Raw genomic sequence first — 22,108 nt, 5'->3', positions numbered from 1 at the left:
GAAAGTGGGGGTGCTGTAAATGCATGTTTTTTCATTAACATTTATTTGTAATAAAAACTTTGAGTTGGCTATTTAAAAAGTTTTATTTTCTGTCTCAGATGAAAATATATTGCTCTGACGATTTTTAAAACGTGTCAGTGTCAATGTTCTGTGTTAAGATGCACACCTGTAATATTTTCTTATAAGGCATTTTTGCAAAAGTTGCTTAAATATCTTAATTTAATTAATGCCTAGTCCTGGCTTAAGCTAAGCTCCGTCTGTGAAACTGGGCCTTAGTCGACTAAAACTTGACTAAGATACCTTGAGTTTTCTTTTGACTAAAACTAGACTAAAATGACGAGACTTTTAGTCGACTAAAACTTGACTAACAAAAAAAGATATGTGAATGACTAAATACGACTAAAACTAACAAGGACATTACGTTTTATACATTGGAGGACCTGAAAGCAGTCTCAGAAAAATTTATGTCTGTATGTCTGACTTTGTCACAGCATCACGCAAAACTGGTGTACAGAATTTAATGAAACTTCGCCAGTTCTTCTGTATATGCCTAAAGTTAAATCTGTATCATGAATTACAAACAATTTAAATGTTGAGGGTTAAATGTTATGAGCAGTTTTGTGCCAGATTAATACAGCGCTTTTGCCCTCTAGTGGGCATGGCTATATGCATCACAAGTGGGCATGGCTATATGCACACAGAAACAACTGTAATGCCCTAGAAAGCATCCAAATCCTTACCAAACATGAAAAAAAACGTGTGAAATAGCATGATGTATTTAAAAAAAAAAAAGGTATGTAACTTTAATCTTTAAAGATGTATGGACAGATGATTGTATGTTTATTTTTTTCTGAGGAAAGTTTAAAACCCGTTTGTCTCATATGTTCTGAAATCGTGGTGCTAATTAAAGCAATAATGTAAAGCGCCACTATGAGATAAAACATGGGTTGTTAGGGCAAACATATCCACAGCAGTCTGAGGTTAAGGCATGTAAAATATCCGAGCTAAGAATGTTATGCACTCGTACTAAAACGTTGAGAAAAAGTGATTATCTGAACAGTAATGTGCCGGACGTAATAATCTACTTTAAACAGGTGTATTAGTACAACTTGGCATAAAAAAAAAACATAAGATACTCAACCTTTTATTTCTTTTTATTAATACATTAAACAAAGAATTCTCCAAACAGAAAGACAGGCAGGCATGTATGTGGGCTTCAACCTGAAGTAATAATTAATTATATCAAAGCTAATCAGCTTATTTCTAGCTTTTACCTTTTAACTATTTATACAAATTATTTTTGTAGAAAATACAAATAGATAATAGATTTTGTAGAAATATTACTAACACTTGTAAAATTATTTGACATTAATTACCTTTTGGTATATCATAGTAACGGCTGACAAAAAGATCTAAAAATAGATCCGTGGAATTTAACTTGATAGACTCATATTTTGACTAGCGGGGATGCAAAAGAAGAAGAGATTCTTCATTTTGACCAATGAAGAGAACATACAGCTTTAGCTCCACCCCTTATTCAAACCAATAATTAATCTGTATGGTTAATGCATGCCTAATAATGATGAAATTGAGATTCAGGATGAAATGCAAGTTCAGTTTCTTCCGGTATGGATTTAAAAAAAAGTAGTTTCTTCATTGGAAGAAACAAATGTTTAAATTGACAGTCCTTAAACGTTTGAATGGTTAGCTATAAACTATTTAAGTACTGTAATTACAAGATAATAAAAATAAATTTTATGTAGTACCATGTAAAAAAGGTTTTCCTATCTGGATAAATAAATATTTAACGTTACAATTATTTCTCTGATGTGGGGTACACAGTACACATTAATTTAATGTCCATGGTTTGTCCGTTCTGGTGATATTCAGTCTCATCCAGGTGCAGAAAGGCTCGCATTGTTGTAAGGCCGTATTACGTATAAAAATCCCGCCCTAAAGAATTTAAATCAGTGATGGTTTGGGAAGTAAGTTGATTCATTTCCTTCTTTAATTCAGGATGGGATTCGGACTAACCTGGGATGCCGTGGATGGTGCATTAAAAAAAAAGATGCTCTCATGGGCGCTCACGTCCCCCTCCCCCAACACACACACACACACACATACACACACACACACACAAGATCCTCCTGTAGACGCAGATACTGATGACGTAGCCTTGGGAAAGTACACACCAGAACGCACGAGTGCGCGGGATGGGGCCGATGAAAAATGGCCAGTCTGTGTAAACGTCAACAATGTACAATAAAAAGACATGGTTTTCGCCAAGAACTTGACTCGTGGCGGCATAAACGTATTCAATGTGTAGGTAAGTTAATTTAATATTTTATCTCAAATAAGAGCATTGTTTTTCCTAACGCCGACGTGCAGTGCCCACAGCTGGGAAAGCGCTGCTACTGTTCGTGACAAACGAAGATTTTTTTTTTTTTGCTTCTCCCTTTAGACGGTCTCCTCCCTTCAACAACCAAATTTCGCTCCGTTCTGCGTTCATTCGTGGTTTAATTTTATTGAACATGCATTTTGTCCGATTCAAATTTAAAGCACATTTACGTGTATATATTGTAAATAAGCCGGTTAAACCCATATCTTGTTATTTTCCCTTCGGTTCGCACTTTAAATGTGGGCCTACAAAATAACTTGATAAGATAACGTAGAAGATATAAGCTGGTGTAAAAGATGTTTTTTTTTTGTACTCAGATGGGTAAAATGTGTATTTTTGGTTGAGTTTTTATTTATTTTTTTATTTAATTTTAGCGGGTAGCTATCCAAAATATTTATTTAAAGACAATTGTGACTGGATGCAGGATAAAATTATGATTTCTTTTAAACATATTTGAATATAGGCAGGTGACTGTCTATATAATTAAACGATTTGTATTAAAGGAAAGCAGTACGTGCATTGATTAGCCATAACATTAAAACCCCTGAAAATAAACCATGAATAACATTCTTCCATGACGATGGTACATGTTAAGGGTTGCGAAATATTTTAGGCAGCAGATGAAAAGTAATTTATTGAGGTTGAAAATTGGTTCAGGTAAAAAAAATAAATAGACAGGCATTGTCAAATTCTGATGGTTTGGGGTGTTCTCAATGTTAAGTGATTAGTGCGTACAGAATGTGGTTCAAGGAAGGACAACTAATGAACCAGCAACAGGGCCATGGGCTTTCAATGGTCATTAATGTGTATGAGGATCAAGTTTTTTTCTTTTTTAATTCTACAGAAGGTTAACTGTAGCACATATTGATGAAAAAGTTAAAGCTGGATATAACAATGCTCCAGTCAGAATGCCCATGCTGACCTCTGGCCTGCACCAAAAGCACCCATAGGGGGCATGGGAACATCAGAACTTGGAAAATCGAATTTTACTTGATGTAAATGGCCAATTTGGTACAATTTGAAGAATTAGTTTTTCATAACTCACAAATAAAATAAAAAAGGTTTAGTCTGCCCTCCCCCCTCCCTCACTCCTTTTCTTTTTTTGAAGATGTTAATGCATGCTCAAAATGCAAACATTCAAATCTGGTTAGAAAAGTTGGTTAGCAGCAAAGAGAATTGCTTTCATTTCTCTTAGCAAAGGGTCTGGGCCTGGTTTCTCGAAAGCTTCTTATTGCTAAGTAGTTCTTAAGTTGTACCTTAACCTCTCTTAATGTTATGGCGCATTTCCCGAAACGTTCTTACTCCAAGTATCTCTTAGGTAAGTCACACGTTCGTAAGGTTGGTCTGGACCAACCTTAACTAATTCTTAGCGTAGTTTCAGCTCAAGACGTTAGTCGCCGCTACTGAGCAGCAGTCTTTATAAATGAGCGGTGTATTGAAGCACATTATGTTATCAAAGTCGTATTAATGATGGAATATACTGTAGGCCTGTTTAAGAATAAAATTTTATTTGATATCAGAACTAATAGAGTCACTTTTAATTAGCCTATTTTATAAGGTGACTAATGCATTAAAATTGGCAATCACTTTTAATATTAAACAGGTGGCAAACAATTTGGCAGCGATACAGTGTGGTGTTGTGTTAAACTGAAGACGGCGCCGTCCGTGGAGCCGTGAGGTGCATGTAAATTTTGCCTTTAGACAAAACTTCAGCCCTTTTTATATTTTCCCTGAGGTCGCTATTTAAAAAAAAAAAAAAAAAAAAAGGTTTTGCCTTCCAAGGCAACATATTATAAAGCTTCTTGACCTGCTGAGACATGCGCTTGCCAGGCCAACACTTCGTACACTCTACGTCCCGATGTCCAGCTGCTCGCTGCTTTTTGTTTAAAATATGTTTCATTGATTATTAGCCATTATCTATAACTGGATGGGCTTTTCTTTTGACACGTTTTATTTTATGAAATTTTATTTAGTTAAATGAAAACATAAACTTGGGAGTTTCAAACCCCGCATCCATTCATTTTTCTGAGTGATTCTAGTGTATAATACACCTATCTCACCTATGCGGTTTGACTCGCTGTGAGATGCGGTGTTATATTTTTATATCAAACGTAAGTAGGGTTCATCATGATTCACTGTGAGTTTTTGCACTGTGATTACGTTTCCATCTTTCCGCGTGAAAAAAATAAACGTTTAATTTTTTTGCCGGTCCTCGCGGAAGCTTGCAGACCTTGCAAAACTTCGCGGAACGTCGGCGGGCAATCGCGGCAGCTCACGGTGCCTAACATCACATCTTACCGTGAGTCAACGCACATACTGTAGGTGAGATAGGGGTATTAGGCACCGTGAGCCGCCTCGAGTGCCTGCCCGATGTTCCGCGAAGATCTGCAAGGTCTTCCGCGAGCTTCCGCATGTTAAACATGTTTAATTTTTTTGCGTGGTAAAATGGAAACTTAACCACGGCACCAAAACTCGCGCTGAATCATGATGAACTGTACTTATGGTCACCGCGCGAAACCGTGTAGATGAGATACTGTAGGGGTATTAAACCTCTACTCTGTCATCGCATCGTATTCATTCCATAAGTGCGCTATACAACCCCAACCACTGGCATGCTTCACATTGTTTCTGAAGCTGGTGAAGAGTGTTTGTCAGCTGTTTGTCAATCAACTCTGATTGTATACTCATTTGTTTCACTGTCACTACAGGTTACATGAAAATATTAGCGACAGTTTGGTGATTTCATTTATATCTTTGTCTGTTATGGCATGCTATTGATAAGTTAATTCATGTCAAAATAAACGTTATTAAAAGAATTTAGTGCCATGTTTAATTTGCATAGAAAGTGCCGTCTTTCTTAACACTGTCATGCAAAAGGAGTCAAAGATCGATTCCTGAGCAGCGGATGTCAGCTAATTCAGGACCTTCACTGTAGACAGCGCCTTGTAACGTCGGACGTAAGAGGCAGCGACTTAAGAAGACTCCTAAGGGACAGTTTGAGAAATACACATAGAAAAGTTATCACTTCACGTAAGATATATCTTAAGAGTCTTCTTAGCTCGCGAATAGTGTGTGTTATCAAGAAACCGGGCCCTGTTTATTTATTTAAAGGTTTCCCATACTTCATCTTCATGTAATGGCATGGTTGGGCTAATTCTAATATCCCATAACTCTGAAATGTTGGCTTCAAGTTTTTAGCCTTTTTAGGGCAATTCAGTTTTTGAAATTGCTGAAGTGGTATTCTTTTAGAAAAGAGTAATTATATGGCACATGTTATGGTTAAAGTAAAAAAAAAAAAAAAAAAAAATATATATATATATATATATATATATATATATATATATATATATATATATAGTAAGAAATCTACTATATTTAGTTAAGTGCTTAAAACAAGCGTTAGAAGTCATGAGTACTCAAAATAATTTATTACAATACTGTGAAATCCATAAAAGCTGTTTACTTCTATGTAGGACACTGGTTATTTACATTATAAGATTAGATTATCTTTTATAGCCTGCATCAATTTGTGTGTGATATAGTACAGAGTGATTAAAACCTTCTTTGATTTACAGTTGTTTGTTTTATGGCAATCTTGTCACTATTATCTTTAGCTACCGTATGCATATGCATTCACTGTTGTTTGGTTTTATGGCAAGCTCGTCACTATTATCTTTAGCTACCGTATGCATATGCACAAGCCATGCAGTATAAAATGTCAGTTATAAAATGTTTGTCCCCCCAGTGCAAATGTCAAACTCCACCCATGTCCATCTAAAAATTATGGATGTTTGCTTATTTTACACCAATTATATCTCTATAAGCTAGCAATGAAATGATCATTTGACTAACAAATTATATTTGTAATACTCACCTAATATTTTTTAAAAAGTTCAATAAAAATGAGAATGCAGTAATTACACTAATTAGTTGCAATAACTACATTACTTATTCCAAATCAAGTTATTAACAATAAAAGTATATAAAAAATAAAGTTGCAAGCAACGATGAGTGGACCCAAGCACCCTGCGCGATCGCCACCCAGGCGCACCGCACAACCTGTGTTTTTTTTTTTGTGTGTGTGTTAAGACCTACAAAAAGCCATCACCGCCTGGTGCACCACACAGCTTGCTCACAATTAAATTTGGTTATCTTTGTACAAAGTTAAAAAATTTTGGATCTCAGTGGTTTAAGACCTGTGTGTGTGAGAGAGAGAGAGAGAGAGAGACTGTGGGTGTGTCAGTGTGTGCATGATGGGTGAATGTGTTTGTGCACGTTTGTGTGTGTGGTGTTTAAGTCTGTGTGTTAACATTTGTGAGTTGGTATGTGTGTGATGTGTGTGATCTATGAGTGTGTTTGTGCATGCGTGTGTGTGACGTGTTTGTATTTGTGCACATTTATTTGTGGTGTGTGTATGGAAGTATAATAGTGCCAAAATCCCTCAAAGCAAAATAGCAGGTTGAATTACATGAACTGAAAAAAACGTGTTGCAATAAATATGTTTGAATTTTTCTGCATTGCAATTTGATCTGAATTGAAAAAAATCCTTAGAGCATTTACAATGTTTGAAATTTTTGCCACTGCAATTTATTGTGGTTGTATATTTCAAGTAAAAATGTAATCCAAGCATTTAAAATTCAATGCAAAAAGATTCAAGTTACTAAATTGCAGTTCAAAAATATTTTCAAGTGTTAAAAATACAATCTTCATTATTTTTCAATCTTACAAATTCAGGTCGATAAAATTCAGGTAACAAAATTCAGGTTGCAAAAATTCAGGTAACAAAATTCAGGTTGCAAAAATTCAGGTATTAAAATTCGGGTTGCAAAAATTCAGGTAACAAAATTCAGGTCACAAAATTCAAGTCGCTAAAATGCAGGTCTTTACATCCGGGATATCACAGGCAGAGCAGTGGAGAGCCGATTGCTGCTGTCCGTGCCGCAGTGTACTTTAAAGTGTGCTTCCTGCTCCCTGTGCAGTCTACTTCTCAGAAACTACTTACCGATCTGAACGCAGCCCTCTTAACTAACAGGCCGGGTTGCCAGTTTCACAATAAAGTGTGTATGTGTTAAAATTACTCCTCCTCCGTAAACACTATATTCAAAGCAAAGCCAGCGCTCTTTCATTCACACGCGCGAGCGATGGGTTTCCCGCCCCTGAGCTCGGTAATGTTACAGTCTGTGGAAAAATTCTGTACAGCAGCAGAAACAAATTTAGGAAGCAGTCAAACAGCATGAGTTCAGCGCGTGACACCAGAGTAACTGCAGAAGTCTGACTCTGTGCAAATAAACTGATAGGGACAATTCCAGACAAAGAATAAAGACAGATATATACGATAGATAGATAGATAGATAGATAGATAGATAGATAGATAGATACTTTATTGATCCCGAAGGAAATTCCAGATATCCAACAGCAATAGAGACAGTAACAGTAAGACAGGTTATAGACTCCACACTGTATATCTTACAGTCAGTATACAGTCAGTATACACAGGGTAATGTGGGAACTGACCAGAGTTACTAGTGCAGTGATGGACAAAAACTATATATAAAAAGTATATAAAGATAATAAATATAAATTACAATAAAAATAGAAATGGGGTTAATTGCAGTGCAGCTATTGATGTACAATGTTATATGTGACAAAGTCACAGTGCGACAGGTATTTATGAGTCGCCGTATAAAGCCTAAATCAAACTTCACTCATGCACACACATATGAAACAGTCACATATACATATATACTACTAACTGTTTGAATAACTACATGAAGACTTATGACTTCATACTAAATATTAAACTGAAATGTTGTAATTGCATTGCATAAAATAATTTATATAATTTATTTATATTATATTTTAATCAGACTGACATTAAACCGTACTATCCACACTTTACGTTTTTCTTAATTACAAAGTTTTTGTGTTTACCTTTATTTATAAGCAATATAAATTTAACAAAGTCTAAACAGCATGTATGTTGTTGCTGCTGCTGAGGAAATTAATTACATCTGGTTACTGAATGTGACTGTAACATTACCGAGCTCAGGGGCGGGAAACCCATCGCTCGCACGTGTGAATGAAAGAGCGCTGGCTTTGCTTTGAATATAGTGTTTACGGAGGAGGAGTAATTTTAACACATACACACTTTATTGTGAAACTGGCAACCCGGCCTGTTAGTTAAGAGGGCTGCGTTCCGATCGGTAAGTAGTTTCTGAGAAGTAGACTGCACAGGGAGCAGGAAGCACACTTTAAAGTACACTGCGGCACGGACAGCAGCAATCGGCTCTCCACTGCTCTGCCTGTGATATCCCGGATGTAAAGACCTGCATTTTAGCGACTTGAATTTTGTGACCTGAATTTTGTTACCTGAATTTTTGCAACCCGAATTTTAATACCTGAATTTTTGCAACCTGAATTTTGTTACCTGAATTTTTGCAACCTGAATTTTGTTACCTGAATTTTATCGACCTGAATTTGTAAGATTGAAAAATAATGAAGATTGTATTTTTAACACTTGAAAATATTTTTGAACTGCAATTTAGTAACTTGAATCTTTTTGCATTGAATTTTAAATGCTTGGATTACATTTTTACTTGAAATATACAACCACAATAAATTGCAGTGGCAAAAATTTCAAACATTGTAAATGCTCTAAGGATTTTTTTCAATTCAGATCAAATTGCAATGCAGAAAAATTCAAACATATTTATTGCAACACGTTTTTTTCAGTTCATGTAATTCAACCTGCTATTTTGCTTTGAGGGATTTTGGCACTATTATACTTCCATATGTGTGTGTCAGTGTGTTAACATTTGTGATGTGTGTGTTGTGTGTGTAAGACATGTAAATTTGTTTTAGACACATTGTTTTAATTGTTTGTGTGTGTGTGATGTATGAGTGTGTGTGTGTGTGTGATGTATGAGTCTGTTTGTGCATGTGTGTGATATGAGTGTGTGTATGAATGTGAGAGTGTTATCATTCGTGATGTGTGTGTGTGTGTGTGTGTGTGTATGCGTGTGATGTATAATTGTGGAAGATAAATCCAAGATGGCGGCGCGGCAGTATCACACAGCAGCCGCTCCAGAGCCAAAATGGTGCTACTTTGTTTACTTTGTGTTGTAACGTGTTGATTTTTCTCAGTATATGGACATCGGTGCAAACAGTGCTCGTATTTACCACCGCCAGACACTTTTAGAACTCAATAACTTTGTAAAATTCATTCAAAATGAGCTGCGTGAGAAGCTACGCAACCTCGGCTTGCTTCGAGAACCAGGCCACCAGTTGTGGTGCGTTGCCTGATGCCGGTGGCTGGAGAAGGGGACATCTAAGCCGTGCACGAGGAAGCGAACACGCGGCAAGCATGCGGGAGTCTGTGCTAGGCTAAAAACAAACCCTAGCCGGTCGGCTTTTCCGTCCATCGTCAAACGTCTGCTCCGTTAACAATAAACTGGACTCCAACAGACTACACAGCGTAAGTTTAGGGACTGATGTGTCTTTGTTTTCACGGAGATATGGCTCAGCGACAGAGTTCTAGATGCCGCCATTCAACTAGACGGGCTAGTCTCGTTTTGCAAGACTCGCAGCGGTGGCTTGTGTGTTTACATCAACACGGAATGGTGTAAAAACTCTGTGCTAGTTTCTAGCTTTTGCTCACCGTTGCTGGGGTTTGTGACTGTTAGATTTAGACTTTTTTATTTACCACAGGAATTCACCACTGTTTCCATTTTCGGAGTGTACATTTCACCTAGCGCTAATGCTAAGGAGGCGCTCTGTGAACTGTATGCAAGTATCAGTAATCTGCAGAACACACGCCATGATGGACTTTTTATTGTTGTTGGAGATTTCAACCATGCAAATTTTAAGTCAGTGCTTCCTAAATTCTATCAGTATGTTTACTGGATGCTGGATCTTGTTTACACTAACATCCTCGGTGCATATCAGGCAGAGCCCCGCCCCCGCCTCGGCTACTCAGCCCGCATCTCTGTTATGCTAATTCCAGCTTACAGACCACTCGTCAGGCGTCCCAAAACCGGTTCTAAAGGAGGTGAAAACCTGGCCAGCAGGAGTAATCTCTGTTCTTTAGGACTCTTTTGTGAATACTGACTGGAACATGTTTAGGGAGGCTGCGACTTACAGTGACTTCATCGACATGGAGGAGTCCACGTCATCAATAACTAGCTTCATCAACAAGTGCACAAATGACATCAATGTCTTCAAGAGCATCATCTCATGACCCAACCAGAAACCATGAATTACTGCGGAGGTGCGTACACTTCTGAGGACCTGAGACTTTGCCTTCAAAACGAGGGACAAGGTGGCCTTAAGAACAGCAAGGGCCAAACTGTCCCGAGCCATCAGAGAGGCAAAGTGTGCACACGCCCAGGGAATCTACAACCACTTCAGGGACAGCAGTGACACACGTCGCATGTGGCACAAATACAAGCCATCACTAACAACAGAACACCATCACCTGCCTGTGACAGTGACAGCTCCCTACCAGATGCGCTGAACAGCTTCTACGCACGATTCGACATGCAGAATGACGTGACGGCGAGGAAGACCACCCCTTCTCCGCACGACCAGGTGCTGTGTCTCACAATGGCTGATGTGAGGAAAACTCTACGCAGAGTCAACCCACGTAAAGCTGCTGGACCAGGCAACATCCCAGGCAGAGTGCTCAGAAAATGTGCAGAAAAGTTGGCAGATGTTCTCACCGTCATCTTCAACATCCTTCTGAGCAGTGCGGTTCCACATGCTTCAAGTCTACCACCATCGTCCCCATGCCGAAGAATCTTCTGTGTTCTGTCTCAATGACTACTGCCCTGTTGCACTCACACCCATCATCATGAAGTGCTCATCATAAGACACATCAAGATCCTCCACCAACGCCATCTCCACCACACTTCATCTGGCATTGACATACCTTGACAAGAAGGACACCTACGTCAGAATGCTGTACATAGATTTTAGTTCAGCATTTAATACAATCATCCCCCAACACCTGATCGGGAAGCTAAGCTTATTAGGCCTGAATACCTCCCTCTGTAACTGGATCCTAGACTTTCTGCCTGAAAGACCTTAGGCAGTGCGGATCGGGAACTATACCTCCAGCACCACCACACTAAGCCCTGGGAACCCCAGGGCTGTGTGCTCAGTCCCCTGCTGTTCACGCTGCTGACTCATGATTGTGTTGCGCACACACACACACACACACACACACACACACACTTATCATTGAGACGAACTAAATAACATCAGGACTGAACTGACTACCTCAACTCATACCTCATCAATAGAAAAAAAGTACTGTAAGGTGTTACATTGTTGTGTTACGATTTTCTGTAGCTCTTTGTTCGCACATTTGCACATGCACTTTGTTGTCTGTTATCTATTGTTGTCTCTTTTTGTGTATTTTCTCTTTTTTGTACAAAAATAGTTTTTTTAGGATAACTTAAAATTTTAAATGTGTCATATCTGAGCTAGTCAGCTAATTAGATCTCGTAGTTTACATTAACATATTAAGCAGACGCTCTTATCCATATCGACTTACATTTTTATCTCATTATACATCTGAGCAGTTGAGGGTTAAGGGCCTTGCTCAAGGGCCCAACAGTGGCAACTTGGTGGTTGTGGGGTTTGAACCTGGGATCTTCCGAACCATAGTCCAATGCCTTAACCACTGAGCTACCCCTGGCCCCTGTAGTTAGCTAGCTAGTTCCAGTAAACAGTGTTTTTAATTTATGTTGTGTTGTTAATTTATGTTTCTGTATGTACTATAGCACCTTGGTCCCAGAGAAACGTTGTTTTGTGTCACTGTGTACTGTGTAGGGTTGAAATGACAATAAAAGCCAACTTGACTTGTTTGTGTGTGCATGCGTGCGCGCGTGACTACGTGGCAATCGTATAAATCCCCTAGGAGGAGTATATAAAAATCCATCAGGTGCGTTTTGCGAATGACCCAAGATAACTTACTTTCTGTTGAGTTGAGCCTATGACATGCAATGTAAAATTTATTCAGCTCAATGAGATCTAAATGTCCACCGGGTGTATGTGTATGAGCTGTGCAGCAAAATCTTATGTGATAGCCCCTGAGAGCCCTTTTGCCACACCCAGGGCACAGACTCTCAGGCATCCTAATGGCAGCCGATTTCAACCTGTGTATATATACGGTGAAACCTTAGATTACGAGCATAATTCGTTCCGGAAGCGGGCTCATATTCCAAAACCCTCATAAACCAAATCAAAGTTTCCCATAAGTAAAAATAATGAACACAAAATATTAAGTAAAAATAAAACAAATTAACCTGCACCTTACCTTTTAAAAAAAAGTAAAAATAAAACCCGACAGATAAGTGTTTCCGTTTGTGCGCGCAGGCGCTGTGTGTGTGTGTGTGTGTAAGGCTAAAGTAAGGAGTCTCTCCCCCTTCTCGTCTTACACAGTTACCCTTCCATTTTTTTCACACACGCGTGCACACAAACAATGTTTTATTGGAAAGATAATAAAAAAATCTTATGTAAAAATAAAACAAATTAACCTGCACTATATATATATTAGGGGTGTGACGAGATGCTTTTCCCACGAGACGAGACACAAGACTGGGTTCACGAGAACGAGACAGGACTTTTAGACTTTTTTTTTTTAAGAAATCCTCAATATTTAAATATATAGCAAAAATAGCCTTTTATTTAACTGAAACAAAAATCAACTTTATAAAATAAAACTATTATAATAAATGATATGCAATAATAAAATCTAAACACTGCAAAATATTTTGCCACAAACTGACAGGCAATTAATTGCACAATAAAATTAAATAGTATGCATAAAAATAAATAATAAACAACACAAATATCCCTTTACATGCAATTAACCATAATTAGTGTAACTAACAAAGTAGTGCTGTCTTAAAACTTAGAGTGCAAAACAATAAACAAAATTTTCTTAAACATGGAAAAAGAGCTAAGACCTAGGTAATGACGTATAACCTATACAGAACAGCCTAAGATATGGTCATGTTCTTTTTTAAGAAAAAGGGATGGCGTATTTTGGTTCCAGTGTGTGAATGAGTCGCCGAAATCCCATATTTTCCATCACAGAAAATGGTTTCATATCGGCTGCAATGAAAATGCGGATGTCTCTTGTTACTGCCTTGGCTCTTGCATTGTATGGTGGAAGTTTAGCTGCAAAGGCATTTGTGATGGTTGTTTGCCCTTTTATGCGAACTGAATTGCTTTCCGTTTTCTTCACAGGCGCAGCTTTTAGTAACGAGCTGTGGTGGTTTTCTAAATGCTTTTGCATAGTGCTTGTGTTAGCAGAGGTGTATGGTATTAATTTCTTACAGTGTTTGCAAATTGTTCTTGTCTTGGGTGGATAAACCCATCCGCGATGCTCTGAGATTTTGCACCGCTGCCTATAACATGGGACTTGCATCAAGGGACATTGACCCGTACAATGCTGCATTATATAACGTGCGGAAAGCGGTGAAGGAGGCGAAGCAGCACTACAGAAGAAAACTAGAGTCACAACTCCAAAACAGTGACTCTAGGAGCCTGTGGCAGGGACTAAGGACAATACCAGACTGTAAAGCACCAACATCCGGTATGACAAACGCGGACGTGTCTCTGGCAGATTTGCTGAATACTTTCTACGCTTGCTTCCAGGCTGCAGCTAAAGACGCTAGCAATGCTAATGCTAGCGGCGCTTACGGCTGCAGACAGGAAGACACTGCCAGCACCGGAAACCCGTTGATCATCTCCGAGCACGACGTGAGGAGAGCCTTCACGAACGTGAACACCAGGAAAGCAGCAGAACCAGACGACATCTCAGGTTGAGTCCTCAGAGCCTGCGCAGACCAACTAGCACCTGTGTACACAGAGATATTCAACCTCTCCCTACCTTAGTTGGTGATTCCCACATGCTTCAAAGAGTTCATCATTGTTCCTGTCTCAAAGAAACCCCATCCTGCTTTTCTTAATGACTCAGTTAAGTTAAAGTGCCTTGAGTGGCTGGTCAAGGACTTCATCATTTCTTCACTACCAGACCCACTTGACCCACTACAGTTCGCTTACCATTCAAATCGTTTAACTGACAATGCCATCTCTCACCTCCTTCACAGATCACTCACTCACCTGGACACTAAAGGGGGAATTATCTTAAAATGCTCTTCATCGATTACAGCTCAGCATTTAACACCAAGCGGAAGCACCTGGGACTCTGTGCTAATGGATCTGTAATTTCCTACCTGGCAGACCACAGGCAGTAAGGTTGGGTGGACATGTCTCAGCCTCCCTCACTCTCAGCACTGGAGCCCCCCCAGGGTTTTGTTTTGAGCCCCCTGCTATACGCTTTGTACATGTATGACTGCGTGGCCACTACCAGCTCCACCTCCATCATTAAGTTTGCTGACGACACCGTCGTGGTGGGCCTGATCTCTAACAACAAAGAGTCGGCCTACCTGAAGGAGATTAGGAATCTGGAGAACTGGTGTCAGAGAAACAACCTCCTTCTAAACGTCAGTAAGACAAAGGAGTTGCACACCACTTATTTCCATTTAATTTCATCATAATTTCATCTTTGGATTTTCTCTCATTGTACAGATAAGTTTTTATATTTCCTATATATTTTTGGAAGTTTTTTTATATTTTGTTCTATTTATTTCTTGTTAGCTGTTTTTTTTTTTTGTGGTATTTTAAGCATTTCACTGCATATTGTAGTGTTTATGACTGTGTATGTGACAAATAAAATTTGAATTTGAAGTCACATATATTAGCAAAAATAATAAAACTAAGCTGATAAAACACAGCCGTGATCTTTTATGTCTTTGTTTCTATACAGCAAGCATACAAAATAAGGGAAATGTTAATGTTAAAGTGTTTTAATATGTGGTTGAACCACCTTTGGCAACAATAACCTTAAGCAAGTGCTTAATGTAATTGTGGATTAGACTTGAACAACTTGAATCACTGTTACAGACAGAATTCCCACAGTGCAGTGATATTCTTAAGATATGAATGCTTTTTTGAGGTTATTCCACAGCATCTATTGGGTTGAGGTCTGCACTTTAATTGGTCTGCTCCAAAACAGCATTTTTGTGTCTTTAAAGCCATTCTGTTATAGATTTAATTTGGTTTTCAGGGTCATTGTCCTGCTGCATTACCCAGCTTCTTCTAAATTTGAGCTGGGTGGGCCATGTTAATAGAGATTAGCCACAGCACCATTTATAGAGAAACAACTTGTCTAACTTCTTAACTGATGGATATCTGCATGATAATCAGTTATCATTAATGTTTGAAAATAATGTTGCCTTAAAAATAAAAGAAATTCAGACATAGACATTTTTCTTCCTTCTTCTACTGTGTTTAATGATTCAGATTTTTAAAACACCTTGCAGAAAATGCAATTTAAAAAATGTGATTGATTTTATTTTATTGTATTTTAAGCATTATTTCAACTCTTGGGGTCATTTTATGTTTTATTTGTATAACCAAGTATACAGAAAAGTAAAAAGTTCACACAGTACAAAGCGTGAGACAAACCAGTATTAATGCACTCTGTCTTGCTTACTTGCTCCCAGAACAGAAATTGCTCTTTGATTTCCCCTAAATTGTATATGATTCTCGAACTGTTATCAATATTCAGTAGCCTCCTGAAATTTCTCGAAAAGGTAGTAAGTCTTAGTATGTTTCCTTCTATGTCTATACTGCACAGCCAGTTACTGCACATTGCATAGTTTGTTTGAAAATACTTAACTGGTAGCAAAATATCCTATATGTGTGACAAAATGAGAGTATACCCACCAGCACCAAGTTTTTCAAAGTTAACTTACATGTAGTTGCTATAAGTTAGCTATCCTGAAAGGAAAGGATCTGCTCAGCTTTTTTTCCTTTGACCTTTCCATCTTGTGTTCTCAGGACAATTTTATTTGTACAAAGAATTAACTGTTATATAGCCTCTATTTGTATCGGTTTATTGTTATTATTTTTTACAAATTAACATTTAAAAACATTAAACTTTAAATTTAAATATAAAAATAAATGGAAAAATAGACTTCCAGAATAGAACATTAGAATAATTAAGGAAAATACACAAAAAAATGGCTCAAAAGCTCCATCAGTTATTAAACATAGCTTCTATTAAGAAAAAAATGCCCCAACGTTTTCGGAGATTTGGCAATGCCCATCTACGTGCCTGATATACCCCGTCTAATGCAGCCTCACCACGGAAAGATTTTCTGAAAACTGCCACTGGCTGTAATGTGTCTGTAATTGTTAAAACTGATATTTTATTTTGGGTATTTCTAATCTTCTTTGGTATAATACGGTTATAGAATAATATATCTCGGCTGTGTGACGCATCCTGTACTCTGCGTTCCAGACTATTTTTTTTCCAGTTCTATTTTTGTTTACTTACAATATTTGTTAATTTAATTTAAATGAGGCTTGGGCTCAGGATTGAGCCGATACCGTAATTCTTCTCTTTAATTTCCTGTGTGGTTTAATCAGCGCTTTTCGAGAGTGCGTACGAATTTTGTTGTACTCAATAATATTTATGCGGTATAATCAGGGTCTCTTATTCCTATTTATTGTAGGTTGTTGTTGTTTTAGTGTTACTGTGTGTTCTTTTTACAATGTCAGACAACATTCAAATGCAAATAATTCACGCCCCCCCGGGTGTGAATTAGCTGTTTTTACCTATACATTCGGAGAAACTAAAAAATGCACCCCTCCCTACTATAAGATGCCCTTGGATCTGAGGCCTTTCTGAAAACCTGCAGTGCTCCAGGCCTCTTCTTAAATTTATGTAAATTTAAAATCTTCTGGATTCTAGATTCTAAAATTGACATACTGTATTTAACATATTCAATTCTTCGGAATTTTTTATCACTTTACACAAAATAATTTTCTTTGGTATTTTTATAGAATGTTTTAATTTTAGATTAAGGTAACTTTTCATCTCTTTCATTCCAGTGATTAAAAAACGGTAATAATGTTAATTTTGGAATCCGCAGAAGGTCAGTGGTCCGAGCACAACGTAATAACCTTTGTATGATAAAATGACTCGTGGCATGAATCCACACAAAGCGCTTCAGTTTCAAATAATCATTTAACACTGAACACAAACAGCAAAAAAGCATGATAATAAAATAACAGAATAATAATCATGCTTTTTTTTTTTGCTGTGTTCAGCACTAAATACTTATTTGAACACAAATGGCTGAAATAAAGCTGCCCACATCACGCGTACTTTTACTTTTAAAAAATGCAGTGTTTTAGTTTAGCAAGTATAAATTTGTGCTCTTGTTTTTCTGGTTTTACATTTTGTTTGCTTTGCAGAAGTTGCCCCTCTTTATGATAGATAATTATTATGACTGAAACAAAGCTCCTCGTATCGGCAGCGAGATAAAAAGTGCAAAATGAAAGCGTGTACTAAAAACAGCAGTTACATTTAATTCATACAATACTCTGACTGCAAACAACACAGCACAATGCGTTTCTGTGAATAGCTGAAATGTGGTTGTAAATAAGCCTTTTAGCAAATGTAAAATTTTTGCGGGCAAGCCTTTCTCTGAATACGCCATTGAAACGAGGTGGAGCTAAGAAAGTGAAGTGAAAGGAGGAGTCTGTTAAGGTGATATCAATTTCAATATTGTTCACTTTTATAAGAATTACATAATCTGCAATTTGGTTTCCATAAGTTTAAATAAAGATAGACATTTTGCTTTCTATAAGTATATTTTTTATGTCTGTGAGGCAAGCTTACACTAAGTTTCTGTTTATTTTCTGGGGCGCTTAAGTTCACCGATCGGGAATAGCGCTGTATCCCTGTTTGCTTTCATTATTTTACAAAATCATAACGTTTGTCATCATTGTGAGTGCACTTAAATAAAAGTACAGTCTTATAAAGGCTATGTATTTTATATAGTTTTATTATATAATTTTGCACATTAATCTGACAACACTTGTTTCTGATGCACACCCAGAGTTTTATGGCTATGCGAGTGTTACTATACACATGATCAAATGTAAAAGGTTTACTGTGTTAAAATTTATTTTGCTTAAATTCGATGCAAATAAAAAAATGCCAATATTTAATATAAATTGTAAATTTGTACTGTAAATTTAGTATAGTGATTTTAAATTAGTTTAATGTTTAATTTGTATTTTATATTAATTTCACATAATAAATCTACTACAAATTTAAAACACACATAATATAAAATGACAGAAAAAAAAACTACAGGTGTAGCTTTTCTACTTACACATAATAAAATCTAAAGGCTCACTGTGTTAACGTTTCTTTGCTTAAATTAGATCCTAATAAGATTTAATCTAATTTAAATTTGTACTGTAAATTTAGTACTTTGATTATGAATCCGTTTAACTACTATGTTTCACTTGATTTTATCTGCTACTATGTGCAGATTCTGGTACACCCTATCTTTGTGTCGCTTGCTTTCGTCCTTGGACGCCATATGTTTGCTGTTTCTGGGTCACTTCTGTTCTCTTCACCTTGCTTCTATATTATTCAACTAAAATTAAAACTCAGTCAATTATATTGCTGTATGCACAAGTATATTTACTTAAAATATGCTTACACATTTCCTCCTCTGCAACTTTTAAGTTGCATAAAGAGAGTAAAGAAAAAAAATATTTTTATCCTACAGTGGTTAATCAATCGGAATGTAGGTCCTACCGTCGCGGCGCTCGGCGGTACCGTTTGGCTTTGTGCGTTTGCTGGCTTTTACCATTGAGTGGCGCTATATAACTACAGGCTGACGCCTCATGCCTTAGTTCATTCTCTGCTGGATTAATGAGACACGGAGTTTTAGAACTGCACGTAGTAGCGGATAAAATCAAGTAAAACATTGTAGTTAAACAAATTTATAATCACAGAACTAAAATGACGATACAAATGTAGAATTTAAATTAAATTAAATCTTATTAGGATCAAATTTAAACAAAATAAATGTTAACACAGTGAGCCTTTAAATTTTATCACGTGTAATTAGAAAAGACGCGTGTAGGGTTTTGTGTCGTCTTATATCTTGTGTTCTTTAAATTTATAGTAGATTTATTAACTAAAATAAATGACCATAAAAATTATAACATTGTCAGGACGTTCTACTGCGTCAGCTGATGTTGGTCATTCAGTCCCGCTTGTGTTTGTGCGTTATTATAAGAATGAAATGCAGTAGACTGTTATGATCTGTAACGGATTCGACCCATGTTGCACGGGCGGCACCATAAAGCACGGACACGAGGCGAGGTCTTACAGGAAAAGGGTAATTTATTTAGGTAAAATGGGGAAGGAAAGTGTTGAAGGAGGGAGAATGGAAAGAATGGGATAAAGGTTGTGCATGTGCAGTTCCGGGGGCTGTGCCACACTGGCATGCGGGCACACAGCTGATGCTAAGTGTTGGTGCGAGTGGCAGAACTGAGCATGCGGAGGCAGCGCTCCTGCACGCTCCCTCGTGACGGCGCTTCTCCCGCTGTCGATGGCCGGCGCGAGTTCTCGCTGACGCAAAAACCTAACCACACTTTTCCTCTTCGGCAGTGGGGCTGCGAGGGCGGGCACGGTGCGGGAGTGAAGGTGCCGCGGGAGCTCGCGCAGCTCTTTCTCGCGCTGTCCTCAGCGCGGAGATCAAAGGGCGGAATTCTAGTGTCCTTGTTTAAAGTCCCTCGGGCGCGTCACATCTCCCCACTGACATGCTTTTTTTTATATTCTCCATTACATCACGTACTTCCCAGACCTCAGACAAACCTCCGCGCCTTGCTTTTATAATGCGGAGCAAGCCCGAGATCATATTAACGTTAATTATCGCCAGCCGGCACAAATAGGCGGCTCCGTCCCCTTTGCCGCCTATTCAGGGAGCCTACGGAGTGAGGGAGTAGTTATAGTAGATTTGGGCGTACACCCATCACACGCGCACGCCGTGGCAGATCATCATAATTGTCCTAAACTTGTATTTCATAAGGTTTTCCGAGCGGTGGTACAGCGCAACGGGGGTCATTATTTACTATTAAACATTAAACGAATTTACAAAACTTAATGCGTGCGATTAAGCGCTGATTCCACGTAGGAAAGTAAAGAAGAGGATCCTGATGCTCAACATTCCGGAGACCAAACCCCATTTAAATTAAATTAACAAATATTGCATGTAAATAACAATAGCCCACGTTTAAAAAAGCATTTTTATTTAGATTATAAAAAAATAATCCTGCATCTGTTTTAGGTGTTCCAGCTGCCACTGTTCTAAAATTCAAATTAAATCAAATCTTATTAGGATCAAATTTAAGCACAATAAATGTTAACACAGTGAGCCTTTTGATTTTATCACTTGTAATTAGAAAAGAAGCGTGTATGGATTTGTGTCATCTTATTTCTTGTGTTCTTTAAATTTATAGTAGATTTATTAACTGAAATAAATGACCATAACATTAAAACAGTGTTAGGACGTTCTACTGCGTCAGCAGATGTCGGTCTTTCAGCCCCGCTTGTGTTTTTGTGTTATTATAAGAATGAAATGCAGTAGACTGTTATGATTTGTAACGACCCATGTTACTCAAACAACTCAGTTCAGGTGTAAGTAAATGGATAGAAAGTAATGTCTGTGCTGTTTGGGGGAGGGACGTGCTAATGATTTGGTCGGCTCTGTGTGTGTGTGTGTGTGTGTGTGAGAGAGAGAGAGGGGTGTCGCGGTCGTTTTCAGTGAAACAAAGGCTCAGCTGAAAAATGTTAGGCACATCAGTCACTTAACCACCAATAAAAGGTATTTGAGTGTTATGATAGTTGTAATATAACAGATGCGCACTGAATACTAAACCTAAACCAGGCACGGAGATTAATGAACCAAGATAGCCCCCATACCCATTTAAAAAAAATAAATAAATAAAAATACCAAAGAATATTATTGTGTATAGACTGATTAAAAACAATGCAATTTATGCTATCATAAGGAAAATAACAAGTTCTTCCATTCCAATGATTAAAAAAGGTAACAATGTCAACTTTAGAATCTAGAATCCAGGAGATTAAAATTACACAAATTGAAATCAATGAAAGTCTCCAGAAGAGCCTCAGATTCAAGAGGTTTTTAAAGTGGGGAGAAGTGCATTTCAGTTCCTCTGAATGTATAGGTGAGAACAGCCGATTCACACCTGGGGAGGGTGAATAATTTGTATTTGAATGTTGTCTGGCATTGTAAAGCACTATAGTGACACTAAAAGAACAACCCAGGATTAATAGGAATTCTTATACTGCATAAACATTATTTAGCACAAAAAAATTCCTCGCGCTCGGGAAAACTATGCGTGCGGTTGAGCGCTTTTTAGACTATAGGAAATTAAATCGGAGGGGTTTTATTTAGACTATTAAAAAAATAACCTGCGTCTATTTTTAGGCGTGCCAGCTGCCACTTTTTAGTTAGAAGTTTTCAATACAAAGCTTATAATGCCCACATGACATGACGGAATAAGGCACGGCTGGTGATGATTGGGATGATTGGGAGGAGTGGATTTTACTACGCGGTGTGAGTGCAATGGCCATCCGTCTGCTCGCGCTGACTCTGCTCTCCGCGGATGGCCGTACCGCCCCCTCCCACCTCTGAGCTCCTTTGAAGTTCCTGGGGCGCGTTCCATTTGCCCTGCTTGCATGCCGCACTTCCGCGTTGTTGCACGCGCGCTGCATACACAGCGCGTATTAAAATC

General features: G+C 37.9%; 1 protein-coding gene across 2 annotated transcripts in view; it reads left to right on the top strand.

Annotated features, from left to right (window-relative positions):
* Nucleotides 1–2,187: 2,187 nt before the first annotated feature.
* Nucleotides 2,188–22,108, top strand: part of lcor (ligand dependent nuclear receptor corepressor) — a 126,823-nt gene continuing 106,902 nt past the window's right edge. The window contains exon 1 of one of the 2 annotated variants that reach the window (XM_053491573.1): nucleotides 2,188–2,326. In XM_053491573.1, coding sequence (XP_053347548.1) covers nucleotides 2,230–2,326 — 97 coding nt within the window. In that variant the 5' untranslated portion in view covers nucleotides 2,188–2,229. The remainder of the gene's footprint in view (nucleotides 2,327–22,108) is intronic. The other variant, XM_053491574.1, reaches the window with a different exon arrangement.

Source organism: Clarias gariepinus, chromosome 3 (assembly GCF_024256425.1).
Source record: "Clarias gariepinus isolate MV-2021 ecotype Netherlands chromosome 3, CGAR_prim_01v2, whole genome shotgun sequence".
NCBI lineage: Eukaryota > Metazoa > Chordata > Actinopteri > Siluriformes > Clariidae > Clarias > Clarias gariepinus.
This window is presented reverse-complemented; position numbering and strand designations above follow the sequence as displayed.